Consider the following 17,286-nt stretch of genomic DNA (forward strand, 5'->3'; position numbering starts at 1 on the left):
ACAGGTTGTTGAGATGAAGGAGAGATGGCAATCAGCTGAAGTTACCGAATACGTCAGGAAGGAGGCTGATTTCAGCTGGCTGTGATTGGGAAGATCAATGCAAGGACATTCCGAGTCGGAAACAGCCAAGGCAAAGACTCACAGGTGGGTGAAGGGAGTAAACATGGCTTTGGAAATATTTCCAGTTTTCTCTGACCAACTCGTTTATCACTTAGCCGTCAGCACATATCACACCAAGAAGCTGATTGATTTACGGTCACATTTCTTTCATGTTGCTTTGGAAAAGATACTGAAACCTCGGGCAACATAATGAGACCCCGTCTCTACAGAAAAAAAAAAAAAAAGAGAAAAAATTAGTCGGGCCTGGTGCTGCATGCCTGTAGTCCCAGCTACGAGGGAGGCTGCGGTAGGAGGATGCCTTGACCCTGGGAGCCGTGATCATGCCACTGCACTCCAGCCTGGGTGACAAAGTGAGACCCTACCCTCTCAAAAAAAAAAAAAAAAAAAAAAGATATTGAAAGCTTAGAAATCTGCAGGAGTGGGCAAGTAAGATGAATAGGTTAGTAGGTCCCGACGTCCTGGGCTGCATGCGGCCCACAGGCCACAGGTTGGACAAGCTTGATCTAAATGAAGATGCCACAGCCAGCTATTGCCAGGTAGCAATGCCGCCAGTGCGGCCAGAACGTTGCCTTTTCAAGAAAGCCAGAAATCAAGGCCGGGCACGGTGGCTCACATCAGTAATCCCGGCACTCTGGGAGGCCGAGGCGGGTGGATCACGGGGTCAGGAGATCGAGACGAGACTATCCTGGCTAACACGGTGAAACCCCGTCTCTACTAAAAATACAAAAAATTAGCTGGGCGCGGTGGCGGGTGCCTGTAGTCCCAGCTACTTGGGAGGCTGAGGCAGGAGAATGGCGTGAACCCGGGAGGCGGAGCTTGCAGTGAGCCGAGATCGCGCCACTGCACTCTAGCCTGGGCGACAGAGCAAAACTCTCTCAAAAAAACAAAAAGCCAGAAATCGAGATTTTTATGTGAAATCTCCCAATCTGTAAATATAGGTGAAATATTCTTTTTTTTTTTTTTTTTTTGAGACGGAGTCTGGCTCTGTCTCCCAGGCTAGAGTGCAGTGGCGCGATCTCGGCTCACTGCAAGCTCCGCCTCCCGGGTTCACGTCATTCTGCCTCAGCCTCCTGGGACTACAGGCGCTCGCCACCACGCCCAGCTAATTTTTTTGTATTTTTAGTAGAGACGGGGTTTCACCCCGTTAGCCAGGATGGTCTCGATCTCCTGACCTCGTGATCCACCCACCTCGGCCTCCCAAAGTGCTGGGATTACAGGTGTGAGCCACCACGCCTGGCTGAATCATTCAAATTTTTTAAAATCACTAGATGGACCAACCAAAATGGATCTATTAGACAATTGTGGACCTTGGACTCTACTGTAGAATTTCATGGTATAGTAAGGACTGTATCTCGTACTAACGACTGAGATTCTACATCTTTTGATTATAAATTGTTTCTAGCCTGTTGCCTTCACTCTTTTTTCTTTATTTTTTTATTTTTAGAGACAAGGTCTCACTATGTTGACTAGGTTGGTCTTGAACTCCTGGCCTCAAGCAGTCCTCTTACTTTGGCCTCCCAAAGTGTTAGGATTACAGGCATGAGCCACTGTGCCCAGTTGCCTTCATTATTTTATAGAATGAAGATGAGGCTTTTCCTTCCTTTGCAGTCTCCTGAAGGGACTCAAATAGCAACCAACACAGCATTCAAGTTCTGAGAGATGCTGGTTTCAGAAAGGAATCTGGAAGGTGCTCTTTCTGGATTCCATTGAATACCTTGTGGTTTTAAGTCTGTTAGAACTAGTAGGACCGGCCGGGTGCGCTGGCTCACGCCTGTAATTCCAATACTTTGGGAGGCCAAAACGAGCAGATCACTTGAGGCCAGAAGTTCGAGGACCAGCCTGGCCAACATGGCAAAACCTCATCTCTACTAAAAATGCAAAACAGGGCGTGGTGGTGTACCCTGGTAAAAACAAACAAACAAACAAACAAAAAAAACTAGTAAGATGGTAGTAGATATTCCTTGGGAAACAAAGTCCCATGTCAGTGATTGAATGGTACTGGTCGATGAAACAAAGTGAAGCTGGTTTCTTTACTGCAGTACTTCTCAGAGCCTTTTTTTTTTTTTTTTTTTTGAGACGGACTCTCACTCTGTCACCCAGGCTGGAGTGTGGTGGCGTGATCTCGGGTTACTGTAACCTCTGCCTCCTGGGTTCAAACAATTCTCCTGCCTCAGCTTCCTGAGTAGCTGGGACTACACCACCATGCCCGACTAATTTTTGTATTTTTAGTAGCGATGGGGTTTCACCATGTTGGCCAGGCTAGTCTCAAACTCCTGACCTCAGGTGATTTGCCCGCCTTGGCCTCCCAAAGTGCTGAGATTACAGGTGTGAGCCACTGTGCCCGGCCTCAGAGCCTTTAAAATGTCAGTTTGCAGAACATCTTGAACATAGGCTTAGAGTAAAGAACATTTTGCAAATGTGCAATTTCTTCATTTCTTTAAGGCATAGTTTTGGCCAGGCACACTGCCTCAGGCCTGTAATCCTAGCACTTTGGGAGGCTGAGGCAGGTGGATCACTTGAGTCCAGGAGTTCGAGACCGGCCTGGGTTTTTTGCAACATGGCAAAACCCCATCTCTATAAAAAAAATACAAAAAAAGAAAAAGAATGAAAATGCATATTTTTCACATTTTAAATTTTGGATGTGTCTTATCAATATATTCATTTAATACACACTGTTTTTCCTCTCAAAGTTGTTACTAAGTCAGTGGTTTTACAATCAGTAATGTCAGAATCAGGAATATTCATGATTAACCAGCAATGCTGAGGAAGGGAGTTTGAAGCCCTTTTAGTGGAGGACCTTCAGGACCTGGAAGCAGGCCCTGCTTAACTAAGACTCTTGCTCAGAGCCTTTAAAAGTTTCAATCTTTCTCTGCTTCTCAGGATTCTGCCCTGCCCCTCTGCTCTGCATCTGACAGCTGGGATCTTGGGATCCTGTTTTCCTAAGCTTGCTGGAATTCCTGCAGTCCTCATGTGAACTCCCCTGGCCTCATCACCATCCTGTCTTAGGGCTGTTCTAACTAAGGAATCCCAGTTTAGACAACTGAGGATCAAGTTCTCTCCCTAAGGAATTAGCTGATCACAGTGGCACATAAGCTCCATTTGGGGTAACTCTTTTCTGCAGGATAATCTCCTGACATATCTCTATGTACACAGACATAATATTTCCATGGAAACAGATCCTGCCACCCGTTAGGAGTCATCAAGCCTGCGCCCAAGTTCACTTGGACTCTGCTTTGTTCTGGAAAGATTAATACATGGGCTACAGCTCTGGCAGCGTCAAAACTGGCCAGACCAACAGACTTCCCAGGAAGGAAAAACTCCTTTCTCTCACCCATGAAGCTGTACTCATCTTGTTGGATAGGAGACCTATTTCTTATTTCTTCCATTTATTCACCTGACTTTCAGAGTCCTTTATGCTGCACGCCTTCATTCCTGGTGCCCTCTCTTGTCTCTTCCCCAGTCCTGCTGAAGCTGCTCTATAGCCCAGGCCCCAAGACTGTATGGTCCCTGTGGCAGCAGCCAGTGTTGTTTCAGGAAGCAACAGCATTTGAAGATATGACCAAAGATTGGAATTATTTAGAAGGCTCTCAAAAGGATTGCTACAGAGACACAATGCTGGACAGTTATGAGAACATGGTCCCACAGGGTAAGAACTCAGAATCTTCCTCTATTAATCTTGTGGACAATTGTCAAGGGGAAACTGTCATTTAAAAATATCCCCACAGCTGGCCAGGCGCAGTGGCTCACGCTTGTAATCCCAGCACTTTGGGAGGCCGCGGCGGGCGGATCACGAGGTCAGGAGATCGAGACCACGGTGAAACCCCGTCTCTACTAAAAATACAAAAAAATTAGCCGGACGTGGTGGCGGGTGCCTGTAGTCCCAGCTACTCGGAGAGGCTGAGGCAGGAGAATGGCGTGAACCCAGGAGGCGGACCTTGCAGTGAGCCGAGATCGCGCCACTGCACTCCAGCCTGGGCAACAGAGTGAGACTCCGTCTCAAAAAAATAAATAAATAAATAAAATAAAAATATCCCCATAGCTTTCTTCTCCATTCCCCCAAGATAAGGACTCTTCAGCCATAAGAAATTTTTTTTTTTTTTTTAAACAGTCTCACTTTGTCGCCCAGGCTGGAGTGCAGTGGTGTAATCTCGGCTCACTGCAACCTCCGCCTTCCGGGTTCAGGCAGTTCTCCCTGCCTCAGTCTCTCGAGTAGCTGGGATTACAGACTCCTGCCACTACACCTGGCTAAATTTTGTATTTTTAGTAGAGATGGGGTTTCACCACATTGGCCAGGCTGGTCTCGAACTCCTGACCTCAAGTGATCCGCCCACCTCGGCCTCCCAAAGTGCTGGGATTACAGGCGTGAGCCACTGTGCTCGGCCAAGAAATTGTTTCTGTTGATCATGGGAAGGCTCAGAAGCAATCCCTGGTACAAATTTCAGTTTAAGAGTTTGCTGTTATTATGTGGTACCTTTTAGCAACGTTCTCCCATTTATATTATTTTAAAGGGTACTGAGGGTAAGATTTTAGCCTACTGCCTTAGGAGTTTCTGTTTATCCTCTGTCCTATTCAATTAATAAAAACCAGTTGATTAGGTTTCTTGCTATAAGCTAATGGCTTCATTGTTTTTTCTGTTTGCCTGAAGTCTAAAACCTCTATATATTTGTGATCTTACTGATATCAAATTCTGTTGCTATGCTCTGGTTTTGGATGGTGCTAGTTGGCTTTCTAGTTGCTTTTTAACTATTATTCTATTATCATTCTTCCACATAATCATCTTCAAAAATTAGATGAAGGAATTGATGAGGAACTTTAGAGGGAAAGTCTTCAGGTGGGAGTGTCAGTGAATTTAACTTTGTTCTCTTTTCTTCCTTTCTTAGGATCCTTCTTACAGTTCTCTATGATGCCTCAGAGAGCTGGAAATGATCCACCTGGGGTTTCAAATGCAAGTGAAATGGAAATGGAGATAAGTACCATGAGAGAAAAGTTTCTTATGAGTGTAACAAAATTAGTAGAAAGCAAAAGTTACAACAGCAAGGTATTTTCCAAAGAAAAGTACTTTCAAACAATAAAGGAAGTTAAAGAAGCTAAAGAAAAAGGGAAGAAGTCATCACGTGATTATCGCCGTGCAGCAAAATATGATGTGATCTCTGTACAGGGCACAGAGAAACTGATAGAGGCTACTCATGGAGAACGTGATCGAATACGGTATTATGTACATAAAGAAGAGTTGTTTGATATTCTTCATGATACACATCTTAGTATTGGACATGGTGGGCGGACACGCATGCTCAAGGAGCTGCAAGGAAAATATGGGAACGTCACCAAAGAAGTTATTGTCTTATATCTGACTCTGTGTAAACAGTGCCACCAGAAGAACCCAGTACCCAAGAGAGGCCTTGCACCAAAGCCCATGACTTTTAAGGACATAGATTCCACATGCCAAGTTGAAATACTTGACATGCAGTCAAGTGCCGATGGTGAGTTCAAGTTCATTTTATACTACCAGGACCACTTAACCAAGTTTATTATTTTACGGCCATTAAGAACCAAACAGGCCCGTGAGGTGGTCAGTGTCTTGTTAGATATTTTCACAATTCTTGGTACACCCAGTGTGTTAGACTCTGACAGTGGTGTTGAGTTCACAAACCAGGTTGTTCATGAGCTCAATGAGTTGTGGCCAGACCTAAAGATTGTGTCTGGTAAGTACCACCCTGGCCAAAGCCAGGGCTCCCTGGAAGGAGCAAGCCGTGATGTAAAGAACATGATAAGTACCTGGATGCAGAGTAACCACTCACGTCACTGGGCCAAAGGCCTCCGATTCATGCAGATGGTGAGGAATCAGGCTTTCGACGTTTCCTTGCAGCAAAGTCCATTTGAGGCAATGTTTGGTTGTAAAGCCAAATTTGGGCTATATTCCTCAAACTTGCCCCGGGAAACTGTGGCTACTTTACAAACGGAAGAAGAACTAGAAACTGCCGAAGAACAGCTAGAAAATAGCCTTTGGATCAGGCAGGAAGAAAGGGCTGAGATTGGAGCAGACAGATCTGATATGGACGATGACATGGATCCCACTCCTGAAGCTGCAGAACCCAGCACCTCACAAGGGACTTCCAGTCTCCTCTGCTGGTGAAGAGATGGCTGCTGGGTGGACATTCACAGGTGGCTCTCTGAGCAGTCATCTGAGAACTGTTGCCAGAGGTCCCGGGGGAAAGGATTGAAGGCTGCACTCAGGTCAAGTTGTACATGGTAGTCCTTGCTCAAAAAGGGAAAAGTTTGAGTCTGTGTATTTATTCTTAGGGCTGCCATAAAAAGTTACCAACCTGGCCGGGTGCAGGGCTCATGCCTGTAATCCCAGCACTTTGGGAGGCCGAGGTGGGTGGGTCACTTGAGGTCAGGAGTTCAAGACTGGCCTGGCCAACATGATGAAACCCTGTCTCTACTGAAAATACAGAAATTAGCTAGGCTTGGAGCCGTGTGCCTGTAATCCCAACTAACTGGGAGGCTGAGGCAGGAGAATCACCTGAACCCAGGAGGCAGAGGTTACAGTGAGCCGAGACCATGCCACTGCACTCCAGCCTGGGTAACAAAGCAAGATTCTGTCTCAAAAAAAAAAAAAAAAAATTATCACAACCTGGGTGACTTAACAGAAATTGAGTCTCACAGTCTGGAGGTCCAAAGTCTGAAATTAAAGTGTTAGTAAGGTAGGTTCTTTCTGGAGGCTCTGGGGTAGAATCCATTCCATGCCTTTCTCCTTTCTCTAGTGTCCATTGGCAATCCTTGGCATTCCTTGGCTTGTGACAGCGTAAGTCCAGTCTATGCTTCTATCTTCATGTGGCCTTCTCCCCTGAGAAGGCCATAATTTTTTATGGCAGCCCTAAGAATAAATACACAGACCCGAACTTTTCCCTTATTGAGCAAGGACTACCACGTACAACTTGACCTGAGATACACAAGAATACCTTGTGTGTATTCTTTCCTGTCTCTTGTAAAGACATTATTGGACACCAAATCCATGTCACTGGATTTAGGGCCCACTCTAATGAGGAAGATCTCATCTCGAGATCCTTACCTTAATTAGATCAGCGAATACTCTTTCCAAGTAAGGTGACATTCACAGGTACTAAGGACCTAAACTTGGACTTCTCTTTTTTTTTTTAATTTATTTTATTTTTTTAGAGACAGGGTTCCTTATATTGCCCAGGCTGGTCTCAAACTCCTGGGCCCAAGGGACTGGCCTCCGAAAGTGCTAGGATTACAGGCGCACGCCACCACACCCAACCAGGACTTTTTTTTTTTTGAGACGGGGTCTTGCTCTGTCGCCCAGGCTGGAGTGCAGTGGCACAATCTGGGCTCACTGCAGCCTCCGCCTCCCTGGTTCAAGCAATTCTCCTGCCTCAGCCTCCCCAGTAGCTGGGACTACAGGTGTGCACTGCCACACCCAGCTAATTTTTTTTTTTTTTTTTTTTTTTTGTGAGACAGAGTCTTGCTCTGTTGCCCAGGCTGGAGTGCAGTGGCATGATCTGGGCTCACTGCAGCCTCCGTCTCCCAGGTTCAAGCGATTCTCCTGCCTCAGCCTCCCGAGTAGCTGGGACTACAGGCAGGCACCCCCATGAACCCAGCTAATTTTTGTATTTTTAGTAGAGACAGGGTTTCACCATGTTAGCCAGGATGGTCCCGATCTCCTGACCTCGTGATCCACCTGCCTCTGCCTCCCAAAGTGCTGGGATTACAGGTGTGAGCCACCACGTGCAGCCGGACTTACATGTTTAAGAGACACAGTTCTCATTATAGTCAATAGAAGAATATGTCTGCAAAACAAGAACTGATGGATGAGGTCTCAAGAATGTAAAGCTGGTGGGACTGCCCTAGATAAATCTAATACATATTCCTGCCCCTCAGACACATACCTTAAAACATGGAGGCATCACAGGAAAATAAGTAGATGAAGGAAGGCTGGGCACGGTGGCTCATGCCTGTAATCCCAGCACTTTGGAGGCTTAGGTGGCCGATCACTTGAGGTCAGGAGTTTGAGACCCGCCTGGCCAACATGGTGAAACCCCGTCTCTACAAAAATACAAAATATTAGCCGGGCACAGTGGCATGCACCTGTAATCCTGGCTACTCAGGAGCCTGAGATGGGAAGATCCCTTGAACCTAGGAGGCAGAGGTTGCAGTGAGCCGAGATCTCACCACCGCACTCCACAGCCTGGGCGACAGAGCAAGGCTATATCTCAGAAAAAAAGTAGATGAAGGAAAAGTAATAGGAAGAAAAGAGGTTCATCTAAGATGCCCTAGAGACTGGCCACCTTACCAACTGCGCTCTGTTTCCCGCTTCAGGAGAAACTGTATGTGTCATCCCTTTTCTCAGAGCATTATGCACAGATAATTGTGTAACTGCATGAAACATGTATTAAAATTAGGTCAGAAGTAAGGTATGGTTGGAATTTGGGTATGCGTCTGCACTTGTCTGTGTCTCAAGCACTTAAAAACATATCCTATTCCTGGCATAGTTCAGTGCATTTCGGGAAGTGACCAATAGTCAGGGAAATAATCAAGGTTTCTGGAACAAAATGCAAGAGTTGGCCTGAGATCACTGCTCTACCTAGAGAGGAGCAGGGCAAGGCCAGTCTGGGTCATGATTCAGAGTAAGGATGACTGACCCAGCCACAGGGGAAGACAGTGCCCAGGACCTGTGTACTCCTACGTTCCCAACGCCTAAGAGTGCCCAGTCCATGGAAGGTGTTCAGTGAATTTAATGAATAAATGATTCTACAGAAATGGGCACGGGGAAGGAGAAAGGGCCTGCAGTCTTTTATTTTATTATTATTATTATTTTGAGATGGGAGTCTCGCACTGTCACCCGGGCTGGAGTGCAGTGGCACGATCTTGGCTCACTGCAACCTCCACCTTCCAGGTTAAAACGATTCTCCTGCCTCAGCCTCCCAAGTAGCTGGGATTACAGGCGCCCGCCAACCATGCCCGGCTAATTTTTTGTATTTTTAGTAGAGACGGGGTTTCACTATGTTGGCCAGGCTGGTCTCGAACGCCTGACCTCATGATCCGCCTGTCTCGGTCTCCCAAAGTGCTAGGATTACAGGCGTGAGCCACTGTGCCTGGCCAGTCTTTTATTCTTTATACAAGTGTCCTTCCTGCACATCCCAGAGCCATCTAAGACCCATTCTGATCATCACTAATGCCAGTTCCCTCTTCTGTAAGGGGCAGTAACACCACTGGTGCTGCCTACTTCACAGGATTGTCCTGAGAGACCAGCGAGATTCTGCATGTGAAGGGGCTTTCTCTGTGGATAGTGAAGTTCTACAGTGTGACTCATCTTTGCAGACCCTGTCCTCCATGTGACAGTGGGAGACCTCTGCTCATTGCCATTTCTTTTCAGATTCTGCAGTGTTAAGTTGGAAGGTTTCCACAGAAGCTGCATTATTATTACATAGGAAGTGACATCACTCTCCAGCTTGTTTTGGGGGACCAAAATCTTGCTATGTTCTTGGCCAGCACCTCACTTTCCATCCTCCTTCCAACCCATTGTCTTTCTTTGTAACTCCGCCTAACAGGTCTGGGAGGTCCAACTTTGAGGATGTTGGACCTTCCCCCTCCCCAGTGCTGACCTCCTCCCTCCTAGTTACTTGGCATACCGGGAACCACAGCATCAACTCCTGTGGGTAAAAGGTGACACATGAGCCATAACACTGCTTGCTTTCCCAGAGATGCCTGGGTTTCCAGGAGCTGCCACATCACTCTTCCTCTTTTGCATCTTAATGTTGGCAGTGGGAAAGAGTTAGAGGTGGATTACTGGACCCAGTCTCGCCTGCATTATTTGGGCATCTGGAATAGAGGTCACTAACCGGTGTGCCACAGGCTAGTCTCAGCTTGCAAATATATTTTGGCCACATAATGTTTTTAATTTTTTTTTTTTTTTAAACAGAGTTTCGTTCTTGTCGCCTAGGCTGGAGTGCAATGGCGTAATCTCGGCTCACTACAACCTCCACCTCCCGGATTCCAGTGATTCTTCTGCCTCAGCCTCCTGAGTAGCTGAGATTACAGGCACCCGCCACCACACCTGGCTAATTTTTGCATTTTCAGTAGAGACGGGGTTTTGCCATTTTGGCCAGGTTGGTCTCAAACTCCTGACTTCAGGTGATCCACCCACCTTGGCCTCCCAAAGTGCTGAGATTACAGACGTGAGCCATGGTGCCCGGCCTTTTAAATTTTTTTTTTAATTAATTGCCAACACTTTAAACACTGGAGAGTTCATATAAAAATCTGGATGTCTAGCACCTCTTGAGAACTCGGCATATGTGGCCACAGTGGTTCCACAATTTCTGCACGGCAGCAAATGAGACGCAGTGCATGTGGCACTCTCCAGGTGGCCACCCTCAGCCACTCACATGCATATGGATTTCTGTGGCCCACTGCTGAAGAAAGGCAAGTGTGGGGCGTGGTGCCATGCACCTGTAATCCCAGCTACTTGGGAGGCTGAAGTGGGAGGATCACTTGAACCTGGGAGGCCAAAGTTCAAGTGAGCCATGATCGTTACCACTGCACTGCAGCCTGGGTGACAGAGACCCTGTTTCCAAAAAAACAAAAAGGCCAGCAACAGACCTGTGTATCTCTAGGAATGATATGATAGAAGTGGCATTGCAATCAGTGGGAAGGGTTGTATTATTCAGTTAATGGTGCTGGATCAATAGGCTGTCCATTTGACAAAAATGAAGTCTGACCCCCTAAACATTAAACATTTAATGAGAGGCCCACATCAAGAGGAGCCAAAGCCCTGGGCCCTCAGCCCTGGCTGAGCTCTTAGCCAACAGACAGAACCAACCTACCAACCATGTGAGTGAGCCATCTTAAAAGGAGACTCCCCAGCCCCCAGTTCATCATCCATTCAATACTGTACAGAACAGAGACAAGCCCTGGCCAAATTGCAGAGTCATGTGCAAAATAAATGAATGTTGTTTCAAGCCACCGAGTTTAGAGGTGGTTTGTTATGCAACAATACATAACTGATAGGCTAACTCTGAAATGTCTTAAATCTGTTACCATCTCTCCATTCCCCCAGGACAGGCCCTTGTTACCTTGGTTGATTGGAGACAACCCACCTAGTGAATCTTCCAGAAGTAAAGCTCTGCTTGGAATACTAGTTAACACTACTGAATACTGACTTACCTACAGTATTAGTATTGAGCTTTAAATTCATTTTCTTTTTTTTTTTTTTTTTTTTGAGACGGAATCTTGCTCTGTTGCCCAGGCTGGAGTGCAGTGGCGTGATCTCGGCTCACTGCCAGCTCCGACTCCCGGGTTCACGCCATTCTCCAGCCTCAGCCTCTCAAGTAGCTGGGACTATAGGCACCCGCCACCACGCCTGGCTATTTTGTATTTTTAGTAGAGACAGAGTTTCACCGTGTTAGCCAGGACAGTCAGTCTTAATCCCCTGACCTCGTGATCCACCCACCTCAGCCTCCCAAAGTGCTGGGATTACAGGCGTGAGCCACCGCGCCCGGCCTTAAATTCATACAGCCCTACAAAGTCAGTTGAAGCTGAAGAAATAAGTTTAAATAGGTGTATTAAGGACTTAATTTTCCTGTCTTAGAAAGAAAGAAAGCTCAGAAAGTAATAACTAGCCCAGGGTTCAAACCTAAGTGTCAAGTCCAAGGTCAGTGCTTATAACCATCTCCCCTGCTCAAGAATCTCCATTGGGCCAGGCACAGTGGCTCATGCCTGTAATCCAAGCACTTTGGGAGGCTGAGGCAGGAGGATTGCTTGAGCCATAGGGTTTGATACCAGCCTGGGCAACATAGGCATGGTATTAGTCAGGTTTGGTGGCTCACACTGTAGGCCCAGCTACTTGGGTGGCTGAGGTAGAAGGATCTCTTGAGCCCAGGAGGTCAAGGCTGCGGTGAGCTATGATTGCACCACAGCACTTCAGGGGAAAAAAAAAAAATCTGCAGTAGTTCCCCATTAATCACAGGATAACAACTTAAACCTGGCATCCAAGTTGGACTATCATATGGTCCCAACTACCTTTGCAGCTTTGGAATTAAGGCATCAGGTCTAGGCACATGAATTTCCTGGTTGCACTTGTTTTGTGTAGGGTGGCAGGAAGAAACTCAGGCCGTCGGCTACTCTAGGCACTGCCAGAGTCACTTATTCTTTCCAGAACTTGGCTTCCTCATCTAAGGTGAGAGACAGTTGAACCAACTCGTTTTAAAGTTCTCTTCCAGTTCTGCTCTGTGTAGTGTGAAGACTGTGCTCTTGTACCTTTGTACTTCCTACCTCTTCTAGAACCCCAGCCTGAGCTTCCTGCCAGGGCACGTGTCCCCACTTCCGAGATGGAGAGAAGATGGGAGACTTAGAGATGGATGCTTTTGTGAATGTTCTCTATTTACCCACTTTTTCAGAACTAGCTTTGGCCTTATATTGTGGAATAGAATCTGCTTGTCTGCAGCTCTAGGGGTAGAAGGAACAAATACTTCTGAGATCCCTATTACCAATGGTTTTTTTGAGAGTAAGCACTGGAATGTCATTAGCACTGAGAAGGAAGGGCAGCAGGGGAGGCAACCGAGAAGCTCAGACTTACATTCTTGCTTCCAAATTATTTTGCATGCTTTCTGGACGTTAGTACAACAGACCATTGAAGTATGGTTTGCCAAGGTTAGGTTCAATGACTGCATGAGCCCATTACCTCTGTAATTACTTTACTATTCTTCAATTTGGTGACTTTGGGTTGTTGAATTGTAAGGGGGAAAGGTTTTTTGTTTTGTTTTGTTTTTTTTAGTTTGTGATTTACAGTTCTTCCTTCCGTTTGTTTTGTGGAAGCTTTATAGAAATTGATTTGAAACCTGAGATACTTTGAAATATAAAAGAGCAAGAATTATCCCAGGACTCTCATTCAAAAAGTTGACTGATGGCAAAACAAGCTTGTCCCTGGAATCTTCAGAATTTTCTTCAGAATTCTATCCCTTTGAACTTACTGAATTTGGTTTCTTTTTTAGTTCCTGGTTCTTCCTTATTTTTATCATGGTGCTAATCTTTGTTTACCCAGGTTCTGACATTTTTACCCTAGAATTAATTACCCCAGATGGTCGACTCCACTGTGTTTTCCAAGCAAACAAAGAAGGCAGGAAATGTGAGCTTCCTGAGCAAATTGCCTTTCCGTTTTAATATGAGACTTGGCCTTTTAGAATCATATTTTTCTTATGTTTACTTTTCTTAGTTGTTATTATTATTATCACTATTATTATCATTTTGGTTTGGATCTAGTTAGAGTTTCCCTTTTCCATTTAAAATTTGGTCCTGATATTTTGCTTTTTGCTTCCCCATGTCTCAATTTGTTAAATCTTATTGTTCTATTTAATTTGAATTGCTTCATCCTTTCTGTTGACTAGCTGCTTGCTCAGAATAACTTTTCCACACCTGGAACTTTGGCGTAGGAGTTCTTTTCACTTTTATGCATTTCCCGCGACATGACAGGGTGAGTACGTAGCAGACGAGTGGTTGCGAGCCTTTCCTCTGGGTTTCACACAGATGGCTCACTCCTAATTTTGGTGAGTCATTCAGTGGCCAGATGTTTGCCTCCTTCCTCCTCCCCACTCTACCCCCACAATTTAGTGTACTGTTCTTTGAATGACATCCCCTCTGTTTTTGCCTCTCTTTCTCCTGTGCAATGGCCAGAATGCTGGAAATGGCTGCCTTAAATGTAGAGACCATTAGGATCTTGCTCAACACAGAACCCAGGTCACCTGTAATAACACAGCTGCCTCCCAGTCCTGAAACCCCGCCTTTCTGCCCGGAATGGGGTGCAGAGAACCAGTCCAGACACCTGAAACTGCCACCCTTCTTCATCTGTAGGTGCAGGGGCCCTCTGTATCAGGAAGAGAGCCTCTCTGAAATCCACTGTCATTCTGGGCTTTTCCTTGACCAGCTCTCCTTACCTACCCCCTTCCCTAGCCTGTCAGTTTTACTCATTCATTGGACATTTATAAGCACTAAGTATGTACCAGAGATCAGGCTGGCCTTTGGTGGTACCAACAAAGAAAGAGACTGCTAAATGCAGAAAAATGGGCACAGAGGAAAGACTTGTAAGTCTGTAAAGGAGTGCTCAGTGAGAAGTCACACAAGCTAAGTTTCGAAGGACCATTTGCAGATCACTGCTGAACATTCTCCATCCTGCCTACTTTGTATTAGAGGACTTCTTGCAGGGGAAGTATAATCAGCAGGATCCTCACTCAGAGACCTGGCAGACACCACCTTAACCCAGTGATCAAAGTTAACCTCCCCAGTACATGTACAACTACTGCTGCCCTGATAGGATGCACTGAGAACATTTCTGTGTCATTCTACCACAGATGCGCTACTTGAATCTAATTATGAAGAGACAAGAGACAAACCCAGATTGAGGGGCATTCAGCAAAATAATTGCCCTGTACTCTTTAAAAAATGGCAATGTTGAGAAAGACAAAGAAAGACTGAGGAGCTATTCCAGTTAAAGTAGGCTAGAGACGTGGGAACCAAATGCGATGCATGATCCAGGATATTCTTTTATTACAATGAGCATCACTGGGACAGTTGGTAAAATGTGAATATTGTCTGAAGAGTATAATATTGTATCAAAGTTAATTTCCTGATCTTGAGGATTGTACTGTGGTTATGTAAGAGAATGTCCTTGTTTTTAGGAAATAGATGTTGAAATATCTTGAGATAAAGAGCATTATGTCGGCGACTTATCAAATAGTACAGGAAAATGAGTGTGTGTGTGTGTGTGTGTGTGTGTGTGTGTGTGTGTAGAGAGAGAGAGAAGGGAGGGACAGAGAGATACAAAACAAATGCAGCTGGGTGCGGTGGCTCACGCCTGTAATCCCAGCACTTTGGGAGGCCAAGGTGGGCAGATCATGAGGTCAGAAGTTTGAGACCAGCCTAACCAACATGGTGAAACCCTGTCTCTACTAAAAATACAAAAATTAGCTGGGCATGGTGGCACGTGCCTGTAATCCCAGCTACTCAGGAGGCTGAGGCAGGAGAATTGCTTGAACCCAGGAGGCGGAGGTTGCGGTGAGCCAAGATCATGCCACTGCACTCCATCCAGCCTGGTGACAGAGCAAGACTCCGTCTCAAAAAAAAAAAAAAAAATGCTGTAAAATGTTGACATTTGGGGAATCTGGGTGAAGAGTGGGAATTCTTTGTACTATTCTTGCAACTTTTCTTTAAGTCTACAATTACATCCAAAAAAAGATAGAAGAATTGACAAGGTCCCACCAAAGAGGAGAGACAGCTTTGAACATGGAAATACAGGGCAGTAACTTGGCAGTTTGCTCTTTGGCCTGCGAAGGCAGTATTCATGTGAGTGAGAGTCACTTGTCTTCAAGTCCTGGCATTTTATGTAGCAGATCCCAAAAGCTGCCTGAAAGCCCCCAGGCCTTGTGTCGTTTCCTCTTCTGTTCACAGGTATCTTCCAGGCACTCACTAGAATATGGTGTCTGACAAGTTTCTCAGCTAACCAGGCATGGAACCAGAATTCTCAGAAATACCAAGGACAGTTTCTATCGCACTGACCAGGATTCACCCTAGAGAGTGGTCCCCTACTGAGAACAATTCTTCCTTTCCCCTGGCTACAAAATCGGGATTCCTGGCCTATTTCTGCCAAATGCTTTGTGGAAGCAGAAAATCATAAGCCTTGTGTTTTCTCCATTATAGAAAATTAGGCCAGGTGCGGTGGCTCATGCCTGTAATCCCAGCACTTTGGGAGGCCAAGGCGAGTGGATCACTTGAGGTCAGGAGTTCGAGACCAGCCTGGCCAACATGGTGAAACCCTGTCTCTACTAAAAATACAAAAATTAGCCAGGCGAGGTGGCGGGTATCTATAACCCCAGCTACTCAGGAGGCTGAGGCACGAGAATCACTTCAACCTGGGAGGCAGAGGTTGCAAAGATTGCACCACTGTACTCCAGCCTGGGCAACACAGCGAGACTCTGTCTCCATAAAAAAAAAAAAAAGAAAAGAAAAGAAAAATAATATTCCCTCTTTCTTGGCCCTTGGTTTTTGGGGTGCTTTTTTATTGTTTAATAATGGACTTTATTTTTATTTTATTTTTATTTTTGAGACGGAGTGTCGCTCTTGTTGCCCAGGCTGGAGTGGAATGGTGCGATTTCGGCTCACTGCAACCTCCACCTCCCGGGTTCAGGCGATTCTCCTGCCTCTGCAAGTCTGTAGTTTACATTAGGGTTCACTCTTTGTGCTATGCATTCTATTGTGTTTGTTTGTTTGTTTGTTTAGAGACAGGGTCTCACTCTATTGCCCAGGCTGGAGTGCAGTGGCGCAGTCGTGGTCCACTTCAGCCTCAAGCTCCTGAGCCAAAGCGATCCTTCCACCTCAGCCTGCCAAGTAACTGGGACTACAGCATGTGCCACCATGCCTGGCTCATTCTATGGGTTTTGATAAATGTAAAATTACATGTAGCTACCATTAAAGTATTATACAGAATAGTTGCACTACCCTAAAAATCCCCTGTACTTTAGCTAGCTATTCATCCCTCCCTTCCTACTCCCCAAACTCCTGGAAACCACTGATCTTTTTACTGTCTAGTTTTGCCTTTTCCAAAATGTTATATAGTTGGAATGATATAATATGTTCCTTTTTCAGACTGCCTTCTTATACTTCACAATGTGAATTTAAGGTTCCTCCACGTCTTTTGTGGCTTGAATAGTTCGTTTCTTTTTTGCACTAAGTAATATTCCATTGTATGGATATAACACAGTTTATGCATTCACCTACTGAAGGATATCTTGCTTGCTCCTAATTTTTGGCAATTATGAATAAAGCTGCTATAAAGATTTGTGTGTGGTTTTTGTGTGGGCATCAGATTTTGGTTCATTTGAGTAAATAGGAGCAGAACAATCACAAGATTGCATTTTAAGAGTATGTTTAGTTTTGGCCGGGCACAGCGGCTCACGCCTGCAATCCCAGCACTTTGGGAGGCCGAGGCAGGTGGATCACGAGGTCAGGAGATGGAGACCATTCTGGCTAACACAGTGAAACCCTGTCTCTACTAAATATACAAAAAAATTAGCCGGGTGTGGTGGTGGGTGTCAGGCCTCTGAGCCTAAGCCAAGCCATCACATCCTGTGACTTGCATGTATACATCCAGATGGCCCG

The 17,286-nt window shown here is 45.6% G+C and overlaps 1 protein-coding gene across 1 annotated transcript; it reads left to right on the plus strand.

Annotated features, from left to right (window-relative positions):
• Positions 1-17: 17 nt before the first annotated feature.
• KRBA2 (KRAB-A domain containing 2) lies at positions 18-16,964 on the plus strand (the record flags this gene model as incomplete). The annotated part of the gene is made up of 3 exons (XM_055256458.2): positions 18-144; positions 3,581-3,766; positions 5,001-16,964. Coding segments are annotated over 3 exons (1,566 nt in total), but the record flags the coding sequence as incomplete, so codon positions are not given.
• Between the last annotated feature and the right edge of the window lie 322 nt (positions 16,965-17,286).

Source organism: Symphalangus syndactylus, chromosome 20 (assembly GCF_028878055.3).
Source record: "Symphalangus syndactylus isolate Jambi chromosome 20, NHGRI_mSymSyn1-v2.1_pri, whole genome shotgun sequence".
NCBI lineage: Eukaryota > Metazoa > Chordata > Mammalia > Primates > Hylobatidae > Symphalangus > Symphalangus syndactylus.